Source organism: Epinephelus fuscoguttatus, linkage group LG22 (genome assembly GCF_011397635.1).
Source record: "Epinephelus fuscoguttatus linkage group LG22, E.fuscoguttatus.final_Chr_v1".
NCBI classification, from domain to species: domain Eukaryota; kingdom Metazoa; phylum Chordata; class Actinopteri; order Perciformes; family Serranidae; genus Epinephelus; species Epinephelus fuscoguttatus.
Window position 1 is genome coordinate 16,882,538 of NC_064773.1, and position 26,658 is coordinate 16,909,195.

Below are 26,658 nucleotides of genomic sequence, written 5' to 3' on the forward strand. Positions count from 1 at the left end.
ACATGCTCGGGTAAAGTCAGGAATTCGTCTCAGTACAGTAATTTGGTAAAATCACTGCAAAATAAACAGGCATAAGCGTGTGTGAGCAAACAAGTGCAACTGGGATTTTGTAATGCATATAAATATGAATTAAAAACGAATACATGCAGCATTTTACTTGTCCGCAATTGTGGCTTCCATCAGCCGGAACCTTCATGTCTCTGTGTCGCGCTTCTATCGAACAGTTTACGACGTTACACTCTGTACTTCCGGCGCTTGTTTGGCCGGTTGTTTGAAATGAGAACGCTGGCCATATAAAGGATACTTTAAACGCTTAAATGGCAGGTTCACTAAATTTGGACACACGCTTGGGAGCAATAAGAGTCCTATAGAGTGTAGTACAGGTTCACCTTCAGCGTCTCTCCACCGGACTATGTTCAAAAAGATGACTGAATTCGGTCCAGATTCCGGGGGGCGAGTTAAGGTAACACACCGTGAACGTTACAGTACAGCAGCGCGGGGTTGTTGATACTATTTACTTCTAGTATTGCTTTAAAATACAGTCGGTTAATAATTTAGCAAAGAAATTGTCATGTTAATAAGATTAACAGTCGGAATTAATGTACAGTTAGCCACAGTTTCTTTGTTCTGTTGTTTTATTTTGTAAGTAGGTGTATTTTAACAAAAACATTAATATGATTGACCTTTAAATGTGTTTCCCTTTGTGTTTTGCAGGGAGTGACCATTGTGAAGCCCATTGTGTTTGGGAACGTTGCCCGTTACTTTGGGAAAAAGAGAGAGGAGGATGGACACACACATCAGTGGTCTGTCTACGTGAAGCCTTACAGAAATGAGGTAAGAGTTTGCCCAGTACATGAAGCGCTGCTATTTATTAAACTAAAGACAACTTGACCCAGGATTCCCCAGAGGACCGTTTTGCTGCTAACAATAGTTTATGTGTGTCTCATCATAAGTAAATCAGCTTCTTATTTGGATATGACTAAGTTCTGATCTGTTTCTCCTCCCAAAATTGTACAGGCTCATTTATAAGACAGTCAAGTTTTCCTCTGGATCTTACTGTTATCTCAAGAGCTGGTAAAAATCACTGTAGTGAGACATACATTTTATGATCTTAAACTAGGATCAGACTGAGATTAGAGAAGAGTATTTCTGAGGAGCTGAATTTAAGAAGTATGAGAAATGGTCAAAATCTCATATTGTTATTATATTGAGTTCAGTTATGTCCAGGAGAAATAGGCTAGACAAAGAAGAGATTCTACTGTGAATTTTCCTTTCCTCTGGATCATGATAATGTGTCCTTATAGTTCCATACATCACCTACTGTGTGGAGGTGTGGGGAAGCACATGCAAATCCAACACACACAGCTACAAGAATTGTCAATCAAATTTTTACAAACAACCTGTGCTTATTTTATTAACTTTAGTGCTTACAAAATTCTGTTATTTATTAGTTGATTTTACAACTGTCAGATTAATGTACAAAGCAAAAAATATTTGCCCCATAGATGTATTGAAACAGAGAGAGCAAGTGTGAATTTAGGGGAGTAGGTATGTTTAGGGGTAAGGACAAACATAAAGAATAGATGTGTAACTGTCAAAAGGATTAACTCATGGAATAGTTGTAACAAGGAATAACAAAATGTTTCTTTTGCTTTGCAAATTAAGTTTAAAAATACAGTGGTAGACACAAAAATTGAGGTATGATTATTGTTAATGAAATTTGAAAGCAGTAGGTGCAGTAAGTTTCATCCTGCACCCTTTTCCTCTTGTTTTTCCTTTTAGTTTATTGCCCTGATGTTATTTATTCTTAATTATGGAGAATTGTTAACAAGGGCAGATATGAGTTAGCGCTAACTGTAATTAGTTGAAAAACTGAGGGCAGACCACTTATACTGTTAATTTTCTTTTAATTATACATGTATAAATACACATTGTTCTTCCAGGATATGTCTGCTTATGTGAAGAAGATCCAGTTCAAGCTTCATGAGAGCTACGGTAACCCACTGAGAGGTGAGTAGACCTTCACATAGCAAGGATGGGTCAAGGAACATCTGCATCTAAATGTGTCTGTGTGTGTTTTGGTTGTCAGAAGGAGATGCATAGTTTCCTTTGAATCTACTTATTTATGTTCAAATGAAAATGTTACCGCAGGGTTAGTGCAGATCTTTAAAAGTCTTAAAAGGTATTAAATTCATTGATCAAAAATATGGCCTTAAAAAATGTCTTAAATCAGTCTTTCAAGGGTCTTAAAAATGCTAAGTCATGGGATGTAGAATTCTATGAATTTTATATTTCTTGTTTGCATTGCAAAAAGTAATTGGCAATATCCATTTTTTAAAATAATATGTGGAATTTCAACAGCACTTATATACATTCACTACATCCAATCAAATGAAAAATGAACAAGCTTTTTTTTTTTTTTTTCTTAAGATATTTTTTGGGCATTTTTAGCCTTTATTTGATAGGACAGACAAGCGTGAAAGGGGGAGAGAGAGAGGGAGTGACACGCAGCAAAGGGCCACAAGCTGGAGTCGAACCTGGGCCGCTGCGGCAACAGCCTTGTATGTGGAGCGCCTGCTCTACCAGTAAATCACCGACGCCCTGAACAAGCTTTTTTAAGGCAAACCAAAAGGATTTTTTTATGATAACATAATTTGTTCATTGTGTTCCACTGTAGAAAGTTTTAATCTTTTTTCAGCATTTGAAGTGGATCATCTAACTTTTAACTTGAACAAAAAAGTTGTCTTAAGTTACAGAAAACATGTAGGCAAAATTGTCCCTCACCCTTTGTCACTGATATTGGTCCATGTGTTTTTTCCCTGGCATTAAAAAGTGTTAAATCTAACTTGCTGTGAGCTTGAAGATCCATGGACAAATGCAAGAAGAAAATGTTAATTCATAGTACATCATATAAACATATAGGCTGACTGTGTTTCTCTTCCTTCCAGTGGTAACTAAGCCTCCATATGAGATCACAGAGACAGGCTGGGGGGAGTTTGAGATCATCATCAAGATCTTCTTCATCGACCCCAACGAGAGAGCTGTGAGAGCCTAACAAATATTTTATTGAGCTGCTTTGCATCTTAATACTAAGTACAGCAAGCAATGTCACGCAGGAAATTTGAACTTTTACCTCCTGGTACGTTTGCTTACATGTGCCTGTGTGCGTGTCTCAGGTGACTCTGTACCATCTGCTGAAGCTGTTCCAGTCTGACTCCAGTGCCATGCCCAAGAAAACAGTCGTCTCTGAATTCTATGATGAAATGGTACGTCTGTTTTCATGCTGTAGCTTGTGACCACAGTTATTATACTGCATAAACTTCTTTGTTCATTTCCTATTACAATGCTCGGCTTGATTTGTAATTATCTACTGATGTTTCATTTCGTACAATAAATGCTAAATTAAATATATCACACGTAGCTTCTAAAATTTCCACGCATGTAGAGCTTTGATTTTCAAACTAACATGACCACATGGCATCAGTATTTTTGATGTATTGGATGAAGAATGTCAGGGAGGTTTGGCTGTGGATTAAGAATTGTGTGAGACTGAGACCTCTCGACCAATGACAGCTGGGTTAGGCTCCTTCCCCCTGCGACCCTGAAGAGCATTGGCGGTTACGAATAATGAATTACTGAGAGAGATGCAGCTGACTGTTTTCTTTGTCATTTTTCAGATCTTCCAAGATCCTACAGCCATGATGCAGCAGCTACTGACCACATCAAGACAACTCACCCTCGGAGCATACAAGCACGAGACAGAATGTACGTACGCACACACAGAGGAACACAAAACACATGTTTGTAAACAGAATAGTATACCCCCAATTTTGTCTTTAACCTCAATTGAGATTATGCCTCACTACAGAAGAGCAGCATTTACATAGTCTGAGTCACTGTCATCATTCTTATGCGTGTGTCTGTGCCTGCAGTCAGTGAGCTGGAGCAGAGGACTAAAGAGAAAATGGAAACCGCAAAGAAGAGAACCAGCCAGGAGATCACAGAGCTGAAAGACAAACTAAAAGCCAGCAGAGAAAACATCAACCACCTGAAGGCGGAGATCAGGAAACTGGAGGAGGACGGAGACCACAAGGAGCACTGAGACATGGACTAACACACACGTGTTATGAAAAACAAGGCATTTTTGTGACCTCTTGCCAGTTTTTAATTTGTTTAGTGTGTTTTTTTGCACACAAACACTCAATCTCAGAAAGCTCAGAAGACACAAGAATGATTTCCCTCTAATCTAGTTTTACTGCAGCACTGAATTGTGTTGTCAGCCATGTTGTTTGTGGCTGAAACAAGGATTTTCTGATTGCTGCTTTGTATATCTGTAGTTGTTGTCTTTTCTACCCAAACATTGCTGGATCAGCTGGCTGTGAGAATGACAGAACAAATGTCATTTTCTAATATGCTTTTGCAACATTGATCCTGTCCAGCCGTGTTGATGTAATGGATCCTGTGTTGCCATAATCACTGTGCATCCCCATAGTTTCATGCCAACGTTTCAAATGTGAATAGCTCATTTGTTTTTGTACTGGTCTTTTGGTTTTCTACATAAAGTAAAGTTGTTTACAGGACTGCTTTTGCACGCTTCTTGTCTTCGTCTTCTTTTGGGGTCTGATGAGAGTTGATTGATGAACATGATGGAATACAGGTGTTGCACTGCAGCTAGTAGTAGCACGCTGATGGTCGAGGTCACTAAAAGGGCAGTTCACACCGAGCATTGTGCACAACAATGGTATTATGTAGTGACACATCGAACAGAGCAAAACAGGCTTAACCCTGATCATTAATGCCAAGTGGAGCAGAGTTCAGCCTGCCTCTCAATCCTGATCCTGTCTAGGTTTATTTGTAGGGTCCACTCTTTCTCACTGACAGTCTGCATGTTTACTGGATAACTAGGTGGGTGTGAAATGGTTTGAACAAGCTGAAGGGGCAGCTGTTGCAGTGACATGACGTTTGTACCCTCTGAAATGAAGAGGTGAAGTTTCCTACCCTGATTCAAGTAACTCCTGTGATCCAATAAGAGTAAGAATTGTTGTTAAGCCCTTTGAAACCTGGAGAAACATCAGTTTTCTTGTGCTGCATTCAAGCGTTAAAACCTTTGAAACCTGAGCAAATTGGTTTGGTTTCTTTCTTTTCTCTACTAAAAACTCTGTGAACAATTTGCCAAGAAATGTCCTGCAAATTGTAAGAAAATAGTAAAGCGTGACAAGAAAATTAACCTGAAAAAGAAAAGAAAGAGAGGGGGGAAATTATTAGAAAATCATCAAAAAATGTCCACAAAAAATTATTATAATTATTATAATTATAGTCTGAAACATTTCCAGATTTGAGAGGACCATTTTTACGTTTTTTTTTTCATGACAAAAGAAAGAAAATCAACCTCTAAAATGTTTTAATATCCAAAGAGTTCATATAAAACTCTATGTGACGATATAATGTCCAGATTGCCGAGGGTCCCTGAAGGCATCTGGCAGGAAGTTCAAAGACTTCTCACTGAACAACTTCCCTCGGGCTGAATAAACGTGTAACTTTGCGTCCTCTGACTGTGTTTATTAAAACTTCAGAGCAAATATGGTCAGATATAAAGTTTTAAAATGGAGTCCGTGTTGTTTAGGCCTGTACGTTTGTTACCGTCGTGTAGGTGTGAGTTTAGTAAACACAGCGCGCGACTGACTGAACTGAATGCAGTTTGTGTGCTCGGGCTCCACTGGGTCCAGGTGTCCTTTATTAGCAGGAGCACAAGGTAAGACTGCACTAACGGTTTGTGTTAGCAGTATAAAACTGTACAGACAAAGTAACTGAGCAGAGATGTGTCTTTGTTGAGGGGCTGAACCGTTACTTCACACTTTATCTCAGTTATTTCTGAAAGAGTTTAACTCAGGTAATGTGTGCCAGCAGCAATGAGTTTCCCTCTATGACCCAGTACTGATGACATGTAAACCACCTTTTCAGCAAATGAGATGGATTTTCAGTTGACTTAAACAATATGAATTAATCAAACATGGGTATTTCTTAGGCAGTGGCGCCCCTAGAAATTGTCATCATCGGGGTGGCCAGATGGGGCCGCTGAAAACGGGTTGGCACAACAAAACCAGAAGCCGTGACTGAATTTCAGCAATTATTTTATGCCATTTAAGTATGGAGGCGGGTTGTAAACTGTTAAGGTCAATATGGAGAGTTAAGGAGCTGCTATCTTACAGTTAATATTAATAATTATTTGATGTGCATGTAGACTAAAGCTGAAAACACAGTGTCAAGTGCCAGCCCCAGCAAACACTGCAGCTCATCAACAGATGATCACGCAAATTCATTACTTCTTTTACTGAAAGATCTGAACCTCCTCCACCTTTGCTTTAGCTTAAAATAACGTGCACCCCACTTGGGGGCGCTACTGTTTGCAGTATAATTAATTTTAGCATCATCTACTTCCAGTGGTAATTAGCCCTGTTTGAAAGTACTGCATTTTATTTCAAGATATTTTTCAGATTATAATACATAGTATTGTTGTACGGTATACCAGTACTAAAATAGTACCATGGTACTAGAGTATTCCAAACGGTACTATACTGCATTTGGAAAATACCGGTACTTCGAAATTGATTCAATTCATTAATTTAGTTAATTTATTTTACTCAATTATGCACACAAACGCCTTTCTTGTTCCTATTGGAGCACAGATTGCTCAAGTGGTGTGTATGACAACACCTGTATCAACATTCGCAGCTGGCACAAGAGAAAATCTGCCTCGCAAAGGGAGACAACATGAGACAACACCAACTTAGTGAAACATTTGAGCAACCAAACCATGACGTCCGTACCGAGGTACTTATCGAACCATGATTTTTTGGTACCATTACACCCCTACTATTTATTGTTCTAAAGGTTTGTAGCCAAAAGGACTTTTCCTTAGGAAAAGTACCGAAGAGTATCGAAAAGTATCGAAATTCATATTGGTATTGGTACCGAAACAAAGATTTTGGTATCGTGACAACACTAATACATAGATGGTTAATATAAACTACACATTTTTTTTCTGTGCACGTAGCATTCGACCAGTGGGGGACGTTTTGTTAATTAATAATTAATTAATTAATAAACAATGAAATTATCTAAACCAAATGATAAAAAATAGGCCAATTTTAAGATCTTTTCTAAGATTTTCTCTGCAAAATCCTTTCATAATCTGCTCTGCTTTTTGTTATAAGCATCTGTCTGTGCACAGGTGATGTTTAGATGTTATTATATAAAAATTTAGAGGTTTTTTTGGCTACAACTGCAGAAGTTCAAAGGAAATTTACTCTAAAATAGTAAATTTTGTTAAGTGTGGATAAAATCTTTCACGTGTCCTGTGTTTTGACCCAGCGGTATCTATACCAATGCTTAGAACTCTAAAGTTTAAGACATGGGTTATTCATAACCTTGTAGTTGATGATAAATATACTTTTTATCATGGGCCTGTAATTTTCAAGCAGAAACCTGAGGAAGAAGAGGTTAACAAAATAGATTAACAAAATTATAAACAGATTTCCAAAAATGAAATGAATTAGGAAATACTATATTAAATAAATAGATTGTTTGCTTTTTATTTTACTTTTAAAAAATAAAGACACTTTTTTTAACCGAATGATTGAGTTTGATAGAGTATAAAAGACACAAAAGTGAACTTACTTGTACAAGTTGCATAGAAATATTCTTTAATTATGGGCCTGCAGGTTTTGAGCAGAGACCTGAGGAAGAGGAGCAGTGAAGCGGTTAACAAAACAGTGAAACAAATAGATTTCCATAAATTAAATGAAGTAGCAGATACTAAAAATAATTAGGAATTGGAATATATTTTCAAGAAAATAAATCCTGTGTTGTTGTTGTTGTTGTTTTTATTATTACCAAAAGATATAAAATGATGATAATATAAATAATATTTATTAAATCAGTGTCTTTATTTCTCCCATATTATTATTATTATTATTATTATTATTATTATTATTATTATCAATAAGAAACATTATAAAATATTTTTAAATATTTTATTATTATTTTATTATTATATTTAAACTTGTATTATTATTATTATTATTATTATTTTATTACATTTAAAACTGTAAGCTAAAAAAAAAAATGTTTTTTAATTTATTTTTACCAAACGATTGAGTTTAATAGAATATAAAAGACACAAAAGTAAACGTGCGTGTACAAGTTCCAATAATAAGTAATAAGGACCACATTTTAAAAATATTTTTAAAATAATACATTTATTATTTCAGCACGCCAAACATTATTTCCCCCTTTATTTCTGTTTTAATAAATCTTTAGTTGTGTATAAATCAGCCTGCAGTCACAGGCAGAGTTTTCGGGCGGTCACGTGACCAGAGGGTTTTACACCGACGTCAGAGAAACAGAGCTGGTGCCGACTAATGACCCTCACCGTGCTGCTGCACCTAAACTCTCCGTCTTACCTTTTCTGAGACATCTTTCCAACAACATTTCCTCTCGTCTTCAAGTTCCCCCTCGCTGCTGTCTGACAGAAACGTCACAGGAATGTAAACTGTGTTGTGAATGCTCAGGGAACCGTAGTGTTGTTCCTAATGATGTTACCCCGCGCGCATTAACTGAGTACATGGCTAACGTTAATGCAACAAACATGTCGTCCCGCTGAGAAAACTACTGCTGCTGTCCTGCGTTCAAGTTTTCAGGTGAGTCGGCTAAAAATAGCAACAGCTGGCGTGTTGTGTGGCTCATAACGACGTGTGTGTGTGTGTGTGTGTGTGTGTGTGTGTGTGTGTGTGTGTGTGTGTGTGTGTGTGGTGGCCCTATGGCAGTTAATGCTATCAGTAGTGTTCCCCCATGGGACCCATTATGCTATGCTAGTTTTTTAAATTAGCTTTAGCTAAATGTCACTACATTTCCTTATTTGGTTGTTATTGCCTTTCCTGTTGTGTCAGTTACTGTTTACACATCAAGCAGGAAATAGGTGAAGATGTCCAAATCTTTTAAGGCAGCTCATTCATGCCATCTCTGTAACAGTAATAATATCATTTATTTAGGGACACTTGGGTGCTTTTAAATGTGCTCACTGGCAACTGATTCCCTTCACTAACAATGTGCGATGACTTGATATAAGACTGCTTTTAACCTGGCTACAGAGAAGGAGAGAAACCCTCACATCTGGCTATAGTTGTTGTTTACATGACCACATCAGGCACGCTGGCTGGCCACATAGATCTTTGTTTGGTTGTCGTCCACAGAGTGCCATTGTTGTCCTGGAGTGTGTGTGTCTGTGCAGTTTAAAGTCCATTCATGAGGCTGAGTGCATCATCAGCACGCCATAGCTTTCAACGTATGGAGTTCCCCAGAGAGGTCAAGTGCGTTGTGGGGCCTCTGTCCCATCACTGTGTTGGTGTGTGGTTGTCATGGTTGTCAGTCTTGCTAGATCCTCAGGCTGGAGTCTGTTGGTTGTTCCTCAGTCCAGGCTCAAAACAAAAGGTGGTCGGGCTTTTGCAGTCAAGCCTACCTGAGGATGTGAAGCTCGCTGATTCAGAGATGTCTTTTAAATCGCCTCTTCAAAAACTCAAACTTACCTGTTCAAAAAAGCCTTTTATTAATTTTAGCACTGTTTATTTCTTATTGTTTTCATCTCGTGATGTCATCGATAATTCTGGTTACTCTGACTGTCCTCAGTGCAATCTACAGGGCAATTAGTTGCCAATTTTGCTTATCTGCTCCAGTGATTGTATTTTATTTCACTTTATTTTACTTCCATTGTTCTTTGTATTTTCCTAAAATTGCCCCATTTTATTTGCTTGAATCCTACATTATTTTATCTGCAATCAACCACGTAAAGCTCTTTGTAACTTTAGTTTGAAAGCCGCTTTATAAGTTAAATTTATTATCATTATTTTTATTAATATAAATGTCTTTTAACAGATGATCCATCTCAGATGATCCCATCTCCCTTCCTGGCAGGATATTGACGAGACGTCAATATCCTGCCAGGAAGGGACCGCATCTAGTATATCCCTTAAATCAATATGGGATACCACAGCAGGCCACCCTCAAGTGCATTTTCTCCAAAGTGCATTCCCTGTATGTGCATGAACGAATCATTTATGGGTGGATAGTTGTTGTTAGTGAGGGTGTGTGCTGCACTGTGATTGCTGTAGATAATAGCAGGATAAGGAAGGGCTGTGATTAGGCTTGCTGGCTTCGGAGTGCGTAGGTGCCAACATCAATTTATGTGTCGGGTAAATGCGGATGTTTTTTCCCCTACCCTGAAACTAAAATGTCAAATTCACTCATATTCTGCAACTGTTCCTACAGAGGGAGTTATTTATTTTAGTCACACAGTGAGTCTACAAGTCTTTCAGTGTACTCTGGGTCAGCTCAGCTGGAAGCAGACCTGCAGCTCAGTGTAGGGCTCAACTCAAAGTTTAATATTGCACTGCCGTGTTTGAGGTTGATTTCCTTTGAGGAATTTGTCAGAATAGTCCTGGCTTTTGCACTGGGCATGTAAAGAAGTCATATGATTGTAACAATATGACAGTTAAGTCATATAAGGTGACAGTTTGGCCTTATCACTGTGTGACCTTTTTAAACACAGATTACCTTCATAATTTCTGTATCATGCACGCATCCGTTACTTCACAATCAGTATTACACAAGAGGAAAAACAGAGCTCTTTGTGTTTTTTGTCAGTCATCCTCACAAGGCAACTTGTGTCATAATCTTCCCTGCCAACAAGATGTTAACGGATAACATTAATGCTAAACAAGGACACAATATTAGGAACAAGGTTTTCATGGTTATTGAATTCCTGGAAAAGTTATGAAACTAGAAAACCAGTTTTCCAGACCTGGACATGGTTTGGCATTCACAGAATGTTTTGTAAACATCTTGAATATACAGGTATAAAATATGTTCATAACAATCCCAAAACACGCCTAACGTTGTACAAAATATGTGCCTAGTGTTACAGATTTAAAATCTGCGCTGAGTGATTGTCGAAACGTCACTAGTACCACATAGAGTTGCAACAGTATAAGATTTTCACGGTACAACTGTCTTGGAAAATATAACAGTTTCACATTAAATGGTATTATACAGTTACTGTTATCATTATCAGTTACAATGACCCTTAAAGGAATGAAAACTACGGAAGCGTATTGAATTCACTTGACAAATAAAAGCCCTGTTTTTCTGAGTAACTATTTCTGTTTATTGAAGTAATTTATTTATTTTTCTGTTTTTTGGTGTAATTTTTTTCTGTTTTTCATGTTTTTTTCTGTTTTTCGTGGGAATTTTTTTTTTCCTGAACGAGGAGACGAGATACTTCAAAATCTCGTGAGAAGCTCCCACCTGGCACCTGCAAGTGACCCCTGCATCCATGGTGCCTATACACGTTTGTCAGCTAATATTGTTACAACCTGTTACTAACCTAACCTGTTACATTGAGCGATAGGCCTACACTAGAAGGATGCAGTCGAAAACATAGCTAGATTATCATACCCTGTGTGTAACTAAGTACGTGCCTTACCCTTATTGATCCCGTAGTTGAAATTGTCTAGGAGCAGGAGCAGGAGCACAGATGCAAAATACATCCATGAGCAGGAGTCACCATGGATGCAGTGGTCACTTGCAGGTGCCAGGTGGGAGTTTCTTGCGAGATTTTGAAGTATCTCATCTCCTCGTTCAGGAAAAAAAAATTACAACGAAAAACAGAAAAAATTCTTCTTTAAAGCTTCTTTTTTTTTTTTTTTTTTTTAGCTTTTTAGCTTCCTTTTTTAGTTTTCACCATTTTCGCTAATTAGGTTTACCACAAAAACTTCAGATAGATGGAAACTCTTGTGCTGTGTGTGGCTTCGAGGGCCAGGCTGGCCCCTGCCCAGGCTGAGGAATGCACAGCCACTACTGACATTAGTAACTGAAAAATAAAAACTCAATGACAGTCGGCCAGTTAAGCTTGGAATGGACAGGCTGTTCAGGAGTCTTCCTGAACTTCTCAATGGCCCACCCACCCCGGGTCATACAGTATATCAGCATTAGACAGTCGTCTCTAATAGAACTTGTAGATCAAACACATGGCTATTAACAGGTTGGTTACTTATAGACAAGCCCAACAACCCAGATATCAGTAATATCTGCAAAGGGTGTTGGGTCGTTGATTCACTTGGTCGGGATAGACCTGAACAGACATGACAGCGATTAACCTTAATGCTCAGATTCGGGTAATGTCACAAAAACATTATTAGACATGTCTATAATACAGACGTTTGTTTAACAAGAAATAAATACATACAGACGTCAAAATTATCATCCAAACACACATTAAATTGCATTAAAATCTACAGAATATTGGGTTTTCCATCCACCAAAAGGGGGCGCACCCATGGCGTTTTGCGAAGTACCTGTATGTGCTGGTTTGGTCTGGCATGTGCACCTAGTGGTAATGAGCTAGTAAAGTTAGCAAGTGCTAGCAGTTTGCTTATTCACAAATGCCTGGGAAGTGACTGCCACATAATGTATGGCTGTATAGGTCTACCCAATTTAACTACTTAAAGTCATGGAAGTGGGGTAAAGTGTTATGGAAAAGTTATGAAAATCAATTGGTTAAAATGTGTGGGAACCCTGTAGTAAGTCTTGCTAGGTTTGCTTTGAAACAAGGTTGAGTCATTACATTTGGTGCACTGTGGAAGCATTGTCACCCCTGATAGTAGTGTCATTTGAATACAGTGAAGCTGATGTGTGCATCTGATTATGCAAACTTTGGTTTAACTGTCTGCTGTTAATGCGCTGTTATCACTGCAGTATGAATGCGTTGTGCCGTCCCCACCCAGCAACTTCTGGTACACCTTTTAAGCAAAGCATGTGACCCCTGGCTGCTTCAGTTTGAGAGCCTGAAGCCATAAACTGTGGTCCACTGACTGTGAAGCACTTAGTGACGGTGTTGTTAAAAGTGTGTGTGTGTTTGTGTGTGCTAGGTGTGGTGGTGAGCCAATGGAGAAGCCATTGTCTTCAGGCAGAGCAGCGCTGGAGGAGAGAAGAGGCCTGGTGGAGGTAAGCACAACATGTTATGATTATGTAAATACATTTACTGTATTATAACATTTTACAGAGCAGGGACATGCATGTTTCTAAACTCATTTTGGACACTTGTTGTGTTTTGTCTTGGGATATGTGTTTCTGCTGGTGTTGTCTGTCCACATGTGAACACTTGTGTGATAGGAAAGTGGATGTTTTCCACAGTAGACATTTTGACTTGTCATAGCAAGAAAAGCACAGGTGGAATAACACTAACAATTGCTCAGTTCCATTTAAGTGTACCAGTAAAACTTTCCAGAGAACCAGCATGCAAAAGAGCAGGCACTGCCAGTCTCAATGGAATGTAGTTATCAGTGGTATTGATCACACCTGTTCTTTTCAAGCAGGTATTTTGATATGTCATTTACACAGGGTAAACTAGGGGTCTAAAAAGTATTCATTCTTAAACTCATGTGACTTTTATGACATACTGTACTATAAAATTTTCAATATTTCTATGACATACTATACGAGGACATTTTTTTAAAAATACTTCTTTGACATACAATACTATGACTTTTTTTTTTTAAATTTTCTGTCATACTGGACTATTTTGTATATTTCTGTGACAAACTATACTATGGCTTTTTTTAATTCTTGACATACTTTACTATGACATTGTTCAGGGAGGCAGCACAGAATTCGGGGCCACACGTGAAAAGCGCACACGTTACACTCAAAGCCACCAGGAGCTAAAAATGATTCCAAATTCATTTCCTTTTTTCAGTCAGAGGGCTCGAGAGGATGTCTTAATGATGGTTGGTCATGTGGTTGATGGTTGATGGTGCTAATTTCCCATCATGTTTCAAATGTCTTGAACAAATTGATTCCATCACTGTGTGCCTGTGTTTGTACTCTAGGATGGTGCAGTGCTGAGAGGTGCTGAGGGTGGAGAGGCGAATCCTCAGACCCCGAGGAAGAGCAGCTCCTCTCGCTCCTCCCGCAAGAGCTTCCGCTTGGACTACCGGCTGGAGGTACAACCTCACTTCCTATCATTCTCTTGTCCCATAAGACACACACATGAACTCTTCACACTTATCCTTAACTGATTTCCATAATCTCCTGCCCTCAACATGCCATCTCTCCAGCTATCTACCTGTTGTGTTTGGTGTATTGTGTGTTTTAACCTGACATTGTTTGATATGCCCTCCTTTAAGCCTAAAATAAATACCTAAAATATCATTGTTTATTTTATTTGCAGGAGGAAGTTACAAAGTCCTGTCGGGACAAACATGGCCGCTGGACCAACCCCTGGCCCACATGGCGGTTCCCTTCCTACACCACCCTGCTCAGATTCCTGCTGTTGGACAAAAATAACAGCAACATACCAACTAGTAAAGAGGTGAGTAATTATTAAACGAAAATTTTAAAGCCAGTAACTACAATTTTTTACAAGTAATCCAAGTCCGAGTAGGGTGTCAGAGAGGCGTGGGCGGTATCTAATTTTTCATACCTTCTTACCTTTCTGGAATTTCACCATGGTATACGGTATATGACGGTATTTGTGTGGGAGCAATTCTGCATAAAAGCCACATATGGTTTTTATCATTCTCAGTTATCATTGTAAGAGTTCATATTCAGTGTTTCCCACCTCTGTTAGCAGGATTATTGCTCTTTGTCAACTCTCAAACCCACATGGTATTTATAGCTCAGAGTGGAAACCTTGCTGAGCTCAGTAGGAGCTTATCAGGCTTCAAAGACTGCTTTCACACAGCAATAGAAAATGCTTAACCCCTTAACTGCACTATTTTGTTGTTGTATAAAACCTGTGAAAGGGTGTACAAGTCGGCAACCACAGAGATTATCGACAGCAACATTTTGCAAATATATCGTGTGTGTGGACAGGTGAAGCTTCAAGGCACACAAAAGGAAGTTGTTCAAAGAGCTCTTTTAAATTCATTTACTTCTTTCGCCTCCCTGTGAAGGCTCTGGACAGTGAGCTCCCAGTGATGGAACCGTACTTTGTCAAGAACCCAGACCTCTCTGAATCTGGTCCGGGTCTGAGAGTCACCTGGCTGGGTCACGCCACAGTTCTGGTTGAAATGGACGGGGTGAATATTCTGACAGACCCAATTTTCAGCCAGAGAGCCTCACCATTCCAGTTCATGGGGCCCAAAAGATACAGAGGGCCCCCCTGCACTGTGGAACAGGTACTTTTTGTTTTTCATTTTCACTTACTTTAATGATTCACCTTGAAAAATGGCAAGACCTTCATCCTGGTGTTTGACCTGGGCCTTGTTTCTTTATCCTTTATACCTGCGATCATTGTTTATCCTCCTGCGAACAGCTGCCCAGGATTGATGCAGTCGTCATCAGTCATTCTCATTACGACCATCTGGATACTGGATCAGTGGCCAGCCTTAATGAACGCTTTGGAGGGGAACTACGCTGGTACGTGTTGTGGATCTGTAGTCAACAATGATGCTTTGTGATCCGGGTTTATCAGTTGTAGTTCATGTATCAGCTCACACCCTTTGTGTGTGTGTGTGTGTGTGTGTGTGTGTGTGTGTGTGTGTGTGTGTGACAGGTTCGTGCCCCTGGGTTTGATGGACTGGCTGGTGAAGATGGGCTGTGAGAATGTAATGGAGCTGGATTGGTGGGAGGAGAACTGTGTGCCAGGTCATGATGATGTCACATTTGTGTGCACACCCTCTCAGCACTGGAGCAAACGCACCGCACTGGACGATAACAAGGTAATAACTCATTACAGTTATTAGCCATTACTTTTATTTTGTATTAATTTAGTTGCATTAAAAAAGTACAAATGAAACATTAACATAAGTCTTTATCTTGTACTCTTTCAGTCTTTGTGGGGCAGCTGGTCTATTTTGGGTCCCGATCATCGCTTCTTCTTCGCTGGTGATACCGGCTACTGCTCTTCCTTCCAGGAGATCGGACGACGCTTCGGGCCGTTTGACCTCGCTGCAATCCCCATCGGAGCTTACCTGCCCAGGTTCTGTACACAATATGCACACACACGCTTAGTGTCCACTTTATTAGGTACACCTGTACAATCCAACTATTCTGCTACAAAGTCAAGTTTTGTAATGTCCAGTTTGATTGACATTGTCATGCAGGTGTTATGTTTTAGCATAGACTTTTTCACAGCAAATTTTGGCTTGTCATAGCAGGAAAAACACAGGTGAAACTCATTTGCTAATGATGGTTCAACATGGACACTTAATACACCTGAGCCATCATCAACAAAATTAGTTTCACCTGTTTTTCCTGCCATGACAAGTCAAAATGGCTGCTCTTGTACTGGACTACATTATATTGTGATGTTTGTAATATTCTGCCCCCCTCATGTTTGTAAATGGGCAGGACAAAAAAAAAAAACGGGGAACGCCTCAGAGGCCGTTTACATGTACACGGTGATTTTGATAAACGGAGACATCTTCCTTCGTTTGTGCCCCTCGTTTACACGCAAACGGAGATTTCTCCCCTGAAAACGAGTCTTTCTAAAAACTCGGTTGCGCGTTTGCATGTAAACTGAGATAAACTGAGATAAACGGAGATAAATGGAGTTATAGGCTGCCGACGTCAGAGTATGCGCCAGAACTTGTGCGACCTATGTTGCTATGGTGACAATGGATACATGGAAGGCTTGAGCTTCTCGTTACACTGCCACCTACAGGTTTGGCATGCTCTTGTGTATATATATACACAGGTAAGTGTAAACGAAGATCTTTTTGAAAACGGAGACGGTGAAATGTCCGTTTATGAAAATAGCTGGCGAAGTGTAAACGGCCTCTCAATATAATGCAGTCCAGTACAACAACAGCATTGACACAGACCTTTTTGAACAGCAAATTTTGGCGTGTCATAGCAGGAAAAACACAGGTGAGACTAATTTTGTTAATGATGGTTCAATGGACACTTAATGCACCTGTGCCGTCGTCATCAAAATTAGTTTCACCTGTGCTTTTCCTGCCATGACAAGCCAGATTGTACAGATGTACCTAATGGAGTGGCCACGGTGTGAGACACAAAACACACTAGAGATTACATTTGTTCGTTTAATGTTTACAATTTAAATACTGTACAGATCAAATTCTTATCATGTATGTACTATTAATTAGCATTGAACATTTAAAAGACCATGCATTGCCAGACAAACATGTAAAAACATTGTTTGGTTTTGCAGGGACATGATGCAGGGGCAGCATGTAGATCCAGAAGAGGCTGTCCTGATCCACCAAGACCTTCAGGCCAAACAGTCGGTGGCCATTCACTGGGGAACCTTCGCGCTCGCCTACGAGGTAGGGGTATACAGACACTGGGTTATTTACAAATTAATGCTTGTTTGTGTGGTTAAAGGAATAGTTTGACAAGTAGCTTGATACCACTCTCATTTGTCTGTGCAGTTATCACTACACATCCAAATATGCCAAAAGTTGGGTGAGGATTTACTAGGCCCTGCAGTGTAATGAGCAGATTAGCTTAGCATGCTAAAGAGGGGAAACTGGCTCTGTCAAAAGGTAATAAAATCCTCCTACCAACTCCTCTAAAGCTCCCTTATTAACATGTTGTGGGTTTTATAGGAGGTTATGTCCTGGACTTTCTCTTGGCTGGACCAGTCACCTCCTGGAGTCTTGTTGTCGCCAGGCAACCATCAAAGACACCAGGAAGTGACTGTGCCCAGCCAAGAAAAAGTCCAGGACATAAACTCCTGTAAAACCCACAACATGTTAATTAGTGAGCTTTGGAGGTGGACTTTGTTGCCTTCTGACAGAGTCAGGTTAGCTGTCCCCAGTCAAAATGCTAAGCTAATATCATCCACACCACAGGGCCTAGTGACAAGTCAAGACATCATTCACTGTAGCATGCTAACTCAACTTCAACAGAAATCCTCACTGAACTTTGGCTCGTTAAATAACTGCCCAAACAAAATGACAGTGGTTCTAATCTAATGCTCTGCTATCTCTGCTATATCTCTGCTATAAACTGCATTTCCTAGAATGTCAAACTATTCTACCTTGAACCCAGGCAGCAAGTCGGAGGTTGTACTAAACGGTCTGAGCTGCAGAGATGCAGATTAACAAACAACCCACCTTTATTATTTGGTAACAGAACATGTGTCAGAGCACTTTGTACCTCTCCAACACTCTGGCTTTGATGTCTCTCTGTGAAAGCAGTGACAGCACAGAAACTCTTTGGGCAGCTGCGATTTATACAGTGTACAGGGAATAACAAGTTACATGTAATTAGATTACAGTTACTAATCAAAATGTTGATCACTAACCTTTAGAGGTTACTTTTGGTAAAGTACATGTAGACTACAGCGTTCTGTTGCCTGGCATCTTTTCAAATGTCAATCACTTTAAAGTAATGTAACTAGTTTGAGTTAATTACTTAATACATTTCAAAAAGGGTAACTGGTAATCTATTACATTTAAAAAGTAACTTTCCCAACATTGGTCGGTGAAGATTCTCAGTCATTCAGGTCATGGTAATCATAGTGCTATATCATAGGTGACTGGACTTGCTTGAGTTTCTTGAAGATGTTTCACCTCCCATCCAAGAAGCTTCTTCAGTTGTAAATGACTGGTGCGGACTGTGGAGTCGTTGACCCACCTGGCCGTCATGTATGTCGTTAAGGTCAGGTGGGACTCGATGTGAATGGGTGTGAAGTCATCTGGGGAGGGATCCAAGACTGCATTGTAGTGTAGGTGGCTCTCATGTGCTGTGCCATGCACTTGTGGAGCGGTTGTTTTGTTTCCCCAATGTATACATCTATGCATTCCTGGCTGCACTGAACTACACTACTCTGCTTATGTCTGGGTGTTTCTGAGAAACTCAGGATCTTCAACAAACACCACATCCCTGTGCACTTTAAACCCAGTAAGGACAGAAACTTGTCCACCCCAAGGACAAAACACCCAGACATATGCAGAGTAATGTAGTGTATGCAGTTCAGTGCAGCCAGGAATGCACAGATTTATACAAAACAACCACTCCACAAGCGCATGGCACAGCACAGGAGAGCCAGCTCCTCGGGTCAAGACTCAGCTGTTCACGTACATCTACAGGAGAAGGGCCAATCCTTCAGGGACAGCAATGTTCACATATTGGCCAGGGAAGAAAGATGGTTTGAAAGAGGAGTGAAGCTTACGACACCACTTATCACCCACCTTCAGTGCAGTCTTGGGATCCCTCCCTAGACAACTTAACACCCATTCACATCTGGTCCCACCTGACCTCAACGACTCTGTAAGGGTTCACGCCTGCAACTCCGCACCAGTCAGTTAGAATTAAAGAAGCCTCTTGGATGAGAAGTGAAACATATACAAGAAACGAAAGCAAGTCCAGTCACCTACGATATAGCACTTTAGACTACCAACAAAGTACAGTAATGTGATTCAGTATTATGATGCATCCGCTCTGGTTCTGTACAATATGGAAAAGTGTCAAGCATTTGATTCCTACTAGCTTATCAGCACCCATACTCAATGGTCAGTTTATTAGGTACAGCTAGCTTGAACTAATAACAGTCCTGCAATAACTCCCATCTTCAGGAAGGCTGTAATTTGTCTTTTTGGAGGCTGCAGTTTGTGGTTCTGATGAACTGTATTGTGCTATACTAAGGTGTTTCTATTATTTTGCCCACCTAATTTATATCAATAAGGGTAGGCTAGATAACAAACACCTCTTTAAAACAATGTCAACCGAAACGGACCCTTATAACCTTCATAAAGACAGGATTTATTACATGACCGTTGAATTAAAGTGCATTAGTTTTATCTAGCTGTACCTAATAAACTGGCCACTACGTGCACATCAGGGTGCTGATACACTAGTAGGAATCAGAGCTTACACATCATAATACAGTGTTAGATTAGTATAATTCTTTGGTCACTATCATAAATCACAGCAGTCTAAAGAGTTTCTCTGTGCAGCTGCTTTCACAGAGAGACTAAAGCCAGAGTGTTAGAGGTAAAAGTGCTCTGACACTCTGTTATGTTCTGGTAATGCAATGTAACAAAGGTGTCATTGTTTGTTAAGCTGCGTGACTATTTCTGCAGCTAACACAGTTTATCACAACCTCCAGCTCTCTGCCTCTAAAGGTCAAACACAAATGATACTCACTCTGTCTCTGGTCCTGTTTCCTCCCGTGACCCAGTACTACCTGGAGCCGCCGGTCCGTCTCAGAGACGCCCTGGAGCAGAAAGGACTGAAGCCAGAGGTCTTCTTCACTCTGCATCACGGGGAGTCTCGCCTTATAGCGTCACAGGACGGAGATGTCTTTGACTGATCCTGTCTGCAGCGCGTCTGTAACAAAGAGCAGAACATTTTGTTTCTTACTCTGACGGACTTCAGTAATTAAAGTTTGAAATGCATATTATGTATGCAGATTAAAATGTTCCACAGTGCTGTTTACATACTGAATGTCTGTGCCGTGCCATTATCTCATGGTGGGCAGTACTACCTACAGGAGCTGTCACTTAACTGTAAAATAAAATGTGTAATTCTTTCAGGCAAAAATCAGCTCCTTGTAAGAAACATTTAAATATGCAGCTCAAGTCACTAATAACATTTGTATCAGTGTAACACAAAACAGTACAGGTCAACTTTTTTTTTAGTTCTATAGAGCAGTGGTCCAGCCTTTCTCCTCAAGGGACCTCTTTTCTGTTAGCGAGTAAATTGACGACCCCTGACCGAGTGACATGTTACGGGTATTTCATACTATATTCAGTTCATAGCATTAATAGTACAGAACAACTGAAACTGCACAAGTAACCCACGTAGTGAACACAGCAACGACAGGAAGTGATTTGGGTGAATATTCAGCAGATCATTTCCTGTGAAAGTACATTTCTGATTCAGTGTTTTCTCCCTGATGCTTGGCCATTGTTCCGTCAGCTCTTCTGTTGTTTTAAATGCTTCTTTTGTAATTAGGACAAGGCTGTTTCGCAGAGAGAGAAGGCTCTGTCAATACAGTGTGTGTTCAGGTCTTCGCTGTGCCCTTATCCTGTCAGATTCTTTTTTTAAAATCTGTAGCACTTGCAGGCAACAAACTAAAAGAAGTTGAAGCTGGGCCTGGTTAACTTTTCTGACACGCCAACAAGGGATTCAGTGAGATCCAGAAATAGGTGAAATAAATTTATAAATGAAGAGTAATCAACTTATTATAACGTGCCCAAACTTCGAATCAAAATGATCACAGCCAACAAAGAAAAGTGTGGTCAACAACAAATATGGCGGCCCACTCATAGTAATTAATCTGTTTTGTTTTGATTTACATAAACTCCCTGATACATTTTGTAGTACATTTTTATCATTTTTATTTAATTCTCTTTCTGTATTATGGTTTTTTTTTGTTTGTTTGGACAGATTCAATGTTTTCTTCTCCCTGATGCTTGGCCATTGTTCTATCAGCTCTTTGGTTGTTTTAACTGCTGCTTTTCTGATGCAGGACAAGGCTGTTTCGCAGAGAGAGAAGACTGTGAATATAACTTGTGTTCAGGTCCTCACTGTGCACTTAAACCATCAGATTCTTTTTAAAATTTATATCTTAAATACTCTAATTTCAAAATATGCAGTCAGCCTATATCTCAGCATTTCCTTCACCGGTGATAAAACTAAATGATTTTAAAGTTCAGATTATTGTACGATATTATACGTTAGGAGTTTAATCTGACAGGACAAGGGCACAGTGAAGACCTGAAAACAAGTTATATACACAAAGCCTTTTATGTCTGCTAAACAGCCTCGTCCTGCATCAGGAAAGTAACAGTTAAAACAAGCAAAGATCTAATTGAACATGGATGAAGTGTCAGAAAGAAGAAAACCCCAAATTTGTCAAAAAAGAAGCCTGTTAGATATGTATGATTGTTTAAAATAAATACACAATACAGAGGATTGTTTATAAAGTTCCTAAAAATATGAGGAAAATTCATCTGATGCAGTTATCACATTCACTATTTGGGTTAATTGTACAATATACTGTTATTATCATGCACTGAATATATGAAATATCCATAACGTGTCACCTAGTCAGAGGTGTTTTCCATCATTCACTGTACTCAGTCATAGAAACAGCATCCCTTAAAGGAAAAAGGTTTGGATCCACTGCCACAGAGTAAAGTACCAGTTTTACATTCAGTCGTATTTTAAGACCTTTGCAGCTAAATTTTGTTTCCATGAAGTGAAAACTTGAATTCTTGTGTGCATTCATGTCAGGAGAGTTTCTGTGGTCTGCACACTGCTTCAGAAAGCTTTCAGCTCTGAGGAGAAAAGATTTCCGGCGGAAACAAAATCCCAGACCGGAGGAAGAACTAAAAATCAACCACTAAAAAAAGACATCTGCATGCTTATGGCATAAACTCTCTGGTCAAGAGGCCAAAATGTGACCAGAATTCTAGTCAACAGAGCTCTTAAATGGTGATTATAATGTAGGTGAAGTGTGTGTGTAGGGAAACACAGACCTTCAGTATGAAGCTGGACTGGTGATGGTGTGCTGCAGCTTCATGATGACACACAGCTGGACTCCTGTAAGCTGGAATTGAACAGAAAAACTATTAGAAAGTTCAGAGTAGTGATATTTAAAGATTGGTGCTAGCTAATACACAAAGGTACTGTTTCTCTGAATGTACTCTGGCCAACCCAAAACTACACGACATGCACAGGTGTCTGTGATATTAACCCACAACCACTGACTGCTATTAGGAAGTGCTGCTGTGACATGCAGGCACAAGCTGAGCTGGGTTCAGCTTCATGCTCTGCAGACACTGCAGCGCTCCTGCGTCAGACGTTTGGTGTTTGATGCTCTGAAACCACAGCACCAAGACAAAGTGCTTTCTCTTTCTGCTTATCAGTGTGATCTTTCACATTTTCACTGCTGAGAACCTAAAACAGATGGATTTGCTTCAGAGGGCGACAGTATATTAACTTTTAGTACCCAATTTTATTTTTTTATGTTATGTTTTTAATGCTGAATCTCTAAAGCCTGAATGTACGACAGTTGAAAGCACAATGTTGAGTTAACTGCGAGGCCAAACTGTGGCTCACACTTGATCCTTGTCACTGAATCACCCATTAAATGTAACTGGCATTTCAAATTTGTTTGTGTCTTGTTGTCTACAGCAATTTAGAGTGGGACTTAGAAACTTAAGAAAGTGCCTTGCTGCTTTAAAATCCTGTTAGTGCACTACTCTAACAGTATTTGACTCATACACACCCAACACTTGTAGAAAGAAGTACAAATACTGCAGGTTATTTTTGTTACTGAGGTATTGAATGGTCCCCTACCCTAAAAGAATCCTTAGTATGACTGTAAAGAACATTAAATTTACTTTAAAGCGAGGACATTGCAGCCACAGTGTAAAATTTCAAAGTTAGTAACTCTGGCGCCCTCAAGTGGCGGTATCAAGAAAGGCAGACTTTTTTTTGTAAATCCAATCAGATTCAGCTAAATGAGGATTTTACATAGAACAATTATTCTGTTCTTTAGATCCTGCATTTTCACTAGCGTTAGTTATTTAAACAGTTTCTCATACTGTACATAATACGTTATGTCACTGGGCTCATGTGTTGTTTTAACACTTGTGATTTTGATTAACTTCAGGAAATGGTGTTGATCAAGTTGAAGCTATTTTTACTAGGGATGCACAATATTGGATTTCTTGCTGATATCCAATGTGCTGACATATATGACTACTTGTTTGGCCCATAACTGATATAAATATACACTTTTCTCCCACCCAAGTTTAGTGATCATCAAGTCTCTTCTGTAAAGGAATTGACGTCATACTATACATGCATCCTGTTATTATGATGGCCCACCAGCAGATGGAGAAATGAAATAAAATACTTTAATGTTTGTAATATTCATTATATAAGATCAACGTTTCGATCACACAGATCCTGATGAAGATCTATGTGATCGAAACGTTGATGTTATATAATAAACATTTGAGGAGCTACAACAGTGTGCGGACTTCACCCCCCTTTTTTTTGACAAAAAGGTAAGAAGATTTTAACATCAGGAATATGGACTTTCATGCAGAAGAGCTTGACTCATTTTGACGAAAAGAAATCAAAAGATGGATAAACGACATGAGATAAAATGTTTTTGGCAAATTTTAATAATTTTTAAGGACCTGCAGACACCCTGGTAGAGACTGTTGACTTCAGTTTGATGACCAGCAATAGATTTAGCTTTTCTCCTTATTTTTCAATTTACAATAAACACTAGGAGCTGTTTGGCCTGAGCAGCATGGTCATCATAACAGCTAAGTAAAAAAAAAAAAAGAAAAAGAAAAACAAACAAACCATAGTATAGTGTGACATAAAAATGCCCAGCAATGTCATAGTACTATAGTGTCATTTAATAAAGTAGAAAAAAAAAATCAAAGTTATGGTCTAATATGTCATGGAAACTGTTGCAAAAAGCCATGGGTAAAGTATAATTTGTCAAAAAAATAAAATAATAACATGAAGTCATAATATAGTACACTGTGACAAAATTACATGAAAATTCATAATATCACAAAAGTGTCACAGAAAATGTCTTTCTTTTTTTCTTTTTTTTTTTTTTTAAAGATATTTTTTGGGCCATTTTGGCCTTTAATCAAAATGTAGGACAGGACAGACAAGCGTGAAAGGGGGAGAGAGAGAGGGGGAGTGGCATGCAGCAAAGGGCCACAGGCTGGAGTCGAACCTGGGCCGCTGCGGCAACAGCCTTGTACATGGGGCGCCTGCTCTATCACTAAGTCACCGACGCCCCGTCTTTTTTTTTTTTTAAATGTCAAAAATTGTTATAGTACTATCCAATAAAAAAAACATTCTCTACTGTAACATTTTATCATGACTGTTTTATCTCATAAAATAGTTTAGTTGTATTTATTACATATAAAAGTCATGGTAAAATGTCACAGCATAGTATGGCATTGCATATTTTACCATTAGCTTTTACCTCCTAAGAAAGTCATAGTATAGTATGTCATAAAGAAGTCATGGTAAAATGTCATATGATAATAGGCTATGTCATAAAACTGTCATACAGACCAGGTTTGATTTTTTCTGTCTTGTTTGACTGAAGGTCAGATTTTATTTCACCTCACTGTGACACTGTCACTTCATTCAGTCTGCAGGACTACAAAGCATCTGGGAACTTGTTGGCTGAACAGCAAAATAACCTGAGCAACAGGAACTAAAGGAAGCGAAATATATGATTACCTAATCGCAGAAATTAAATGAATCATCTTCTTGTGGGTCCAAAAAATCCAGTTTTCACAACCTCTCTGGGAAATAAGCAATAATATGATTTTCTCTGTGGTTAAAAAAAGATCCTGTCTGAGTCAGTAGCAGGCTGTACTCTGTGCACACAAGACAGGAGACTGGTCATAAACACTACTATAATGTAAAGTCCATTCACAGTAAACAGAATAATCATTCATAGAAATCCAAAGTCATCAGATAGTTGTTATGGACTGTTCATTACTTTTGGGGGGAGAGGGGTGGTGCAAAAAGGCATGTCAAATACTTTTTTAAGCACTGAGGAGGGGCTTAAGGTTTTTATCTTAGCCTATGAGAGGAACATTCAAATCTTAATGGCTGTATTTTGTTGTTTTTTTACCACCAATTTTTATGAGAATATGCCCACGCTTTCTTTAAAAATTGCCAAAAATCACACCATTTATCATGGCCACAAACTGTAAAAACAGATGGTCCCTGAACTCATCATGAGCAATGAAGCTTCCTTCAGAAAAATGTAAATAAATTAGGGCTTAAAATAATATTATTTAATCAAAATCACTTAATTTTATGTCTCATTTTCCATTTGGCCAAAAATAAAGCATCTCCACAAACTAAGAACAAAGGAAAGAACAAATATATTTGTAGCTTGAAGTGAAGTCTCACACCAGCCACATCCCGCCCCTGATAAGTTCAGAACAGTCCCTTATTCGCATTCATCGGTTACAAATATACTTTTTCTCCCAGTCCACCTTCATTACATTAAATAAATAAACTAATTCCCACCTCAGAAACTGAATTTAATTATCAATGCACAACAAACAAAAGTCAATAAAAAGTCTGGAAAGCTGAAGAAAGATAAAATAAATATTCATCCATACCTGCTGCGGTGATGTCAGCGTTCAGCAGCACCTGTTGCTCAGAGAGTCCTCAAAGTCCCACCGCCTCTTCAAACAGCTGCCTCACGACTTTACAACTTTCTTTTCAGATGCATAGAAACTAGTTATTCTTTTTTAAAATTAAATATCTGTTGTTTTTAGCACGCTCACTCGTCTCTTGTTTCTGTGTCCACGCAGCCATTGTTTCCGCTCCCTCCTCCACCTGCAGCACAGGTGTGTCTGATTGTTTCCGCACCTCCCCCCTGCTGCCAGGTGTTTAAGGGCTATTCTGCCTTTTTACTTTTCCTTCTCCCACCTTTCTGCTGCGTTATTACTGCGACATGTATTTGACTGCAAGGAAAAAACAAGCACATCGGCACACGATAGCAATGTCTGCAAAGTTTTCTCATTTTAGCATTTAAAAATATGGACCCAAATATAACCTGATGTTATTCATTCATTCATGAATACAAAATGTGTGTTTGTGGCTGGATGTGATTTT

General features: G+C 39.1%; 2 protein-coding genes across 3 annotated transcripts; both read left to right on the top strand.

The window, feature by feature from the left end:
- Window positions 1–225: 225 nt before the first annotated feature.
- yeats4 (YEATS domain containing 4) lies at window positions 226–4,580 on the top strand. The gene is made up of 7 exons (XM_049566684.1): window positions 226–463; window positions 715–834; window positions 1,944–2,010; window positions 2,949–3,043; window positions 3,177–3,266; window positions 3,678–3,765; window positions 3,933–4,580. The coding sequence occupies exons 1-7, from the start codon at window positions 413–415 to the stop codon at window positions 4,100–4,102; spliced, it is 681 nt and encodes a 226-aa protein (XP_049422641.1). The 5' UTR covers window positions 226–412; the 3' UTR covers window positions 4,103–4,580.
- Window positions 4,581–5,453: 873 nt separating this feature from the next.
- napepld (N-acyl phosphatidylethanolamine phospholipase D) lies at window positions 5,454–23,626 on the top strand. 2 transcript variants are annotated; one of them, XM_049566680.1, is made up of 10 exons: window positions 5,454–5,752; window positions 12,981–13,056; window positions 13,941–14,054; window positions 14,282–14,422; window positions 15,006–15,230; window positions 15,368–15,471; window positions 15,608–15,773; window positions 15,885–16,033; window positions 17,228–17,342; window positions 20,204–23,626. In XM_049566680.1, exons 1-10 carry the CDS (start codon window positions 5,604–5,606, stop codon window positions 20,333–20,335), a joined length of 1,371 nt encoding a protein of 456 aa, XP_049422637.1. In that variant the 5' UTR covers window positions 5,454–5,603; the 3' UTR covers window positions 20,336–23,626. The 2 variants fall into 2 exon arrangements, with proteins under 2 accessions (XP_049422637.1, XP_049422638.1); XM_049566681.1 differs by lacking the exon at window positions 5,454–5,752 and adding an exon at window positions 8,369–8,699.
- Window positions 23,627–26,658: the final 3,032 nt, after the last annotated feature.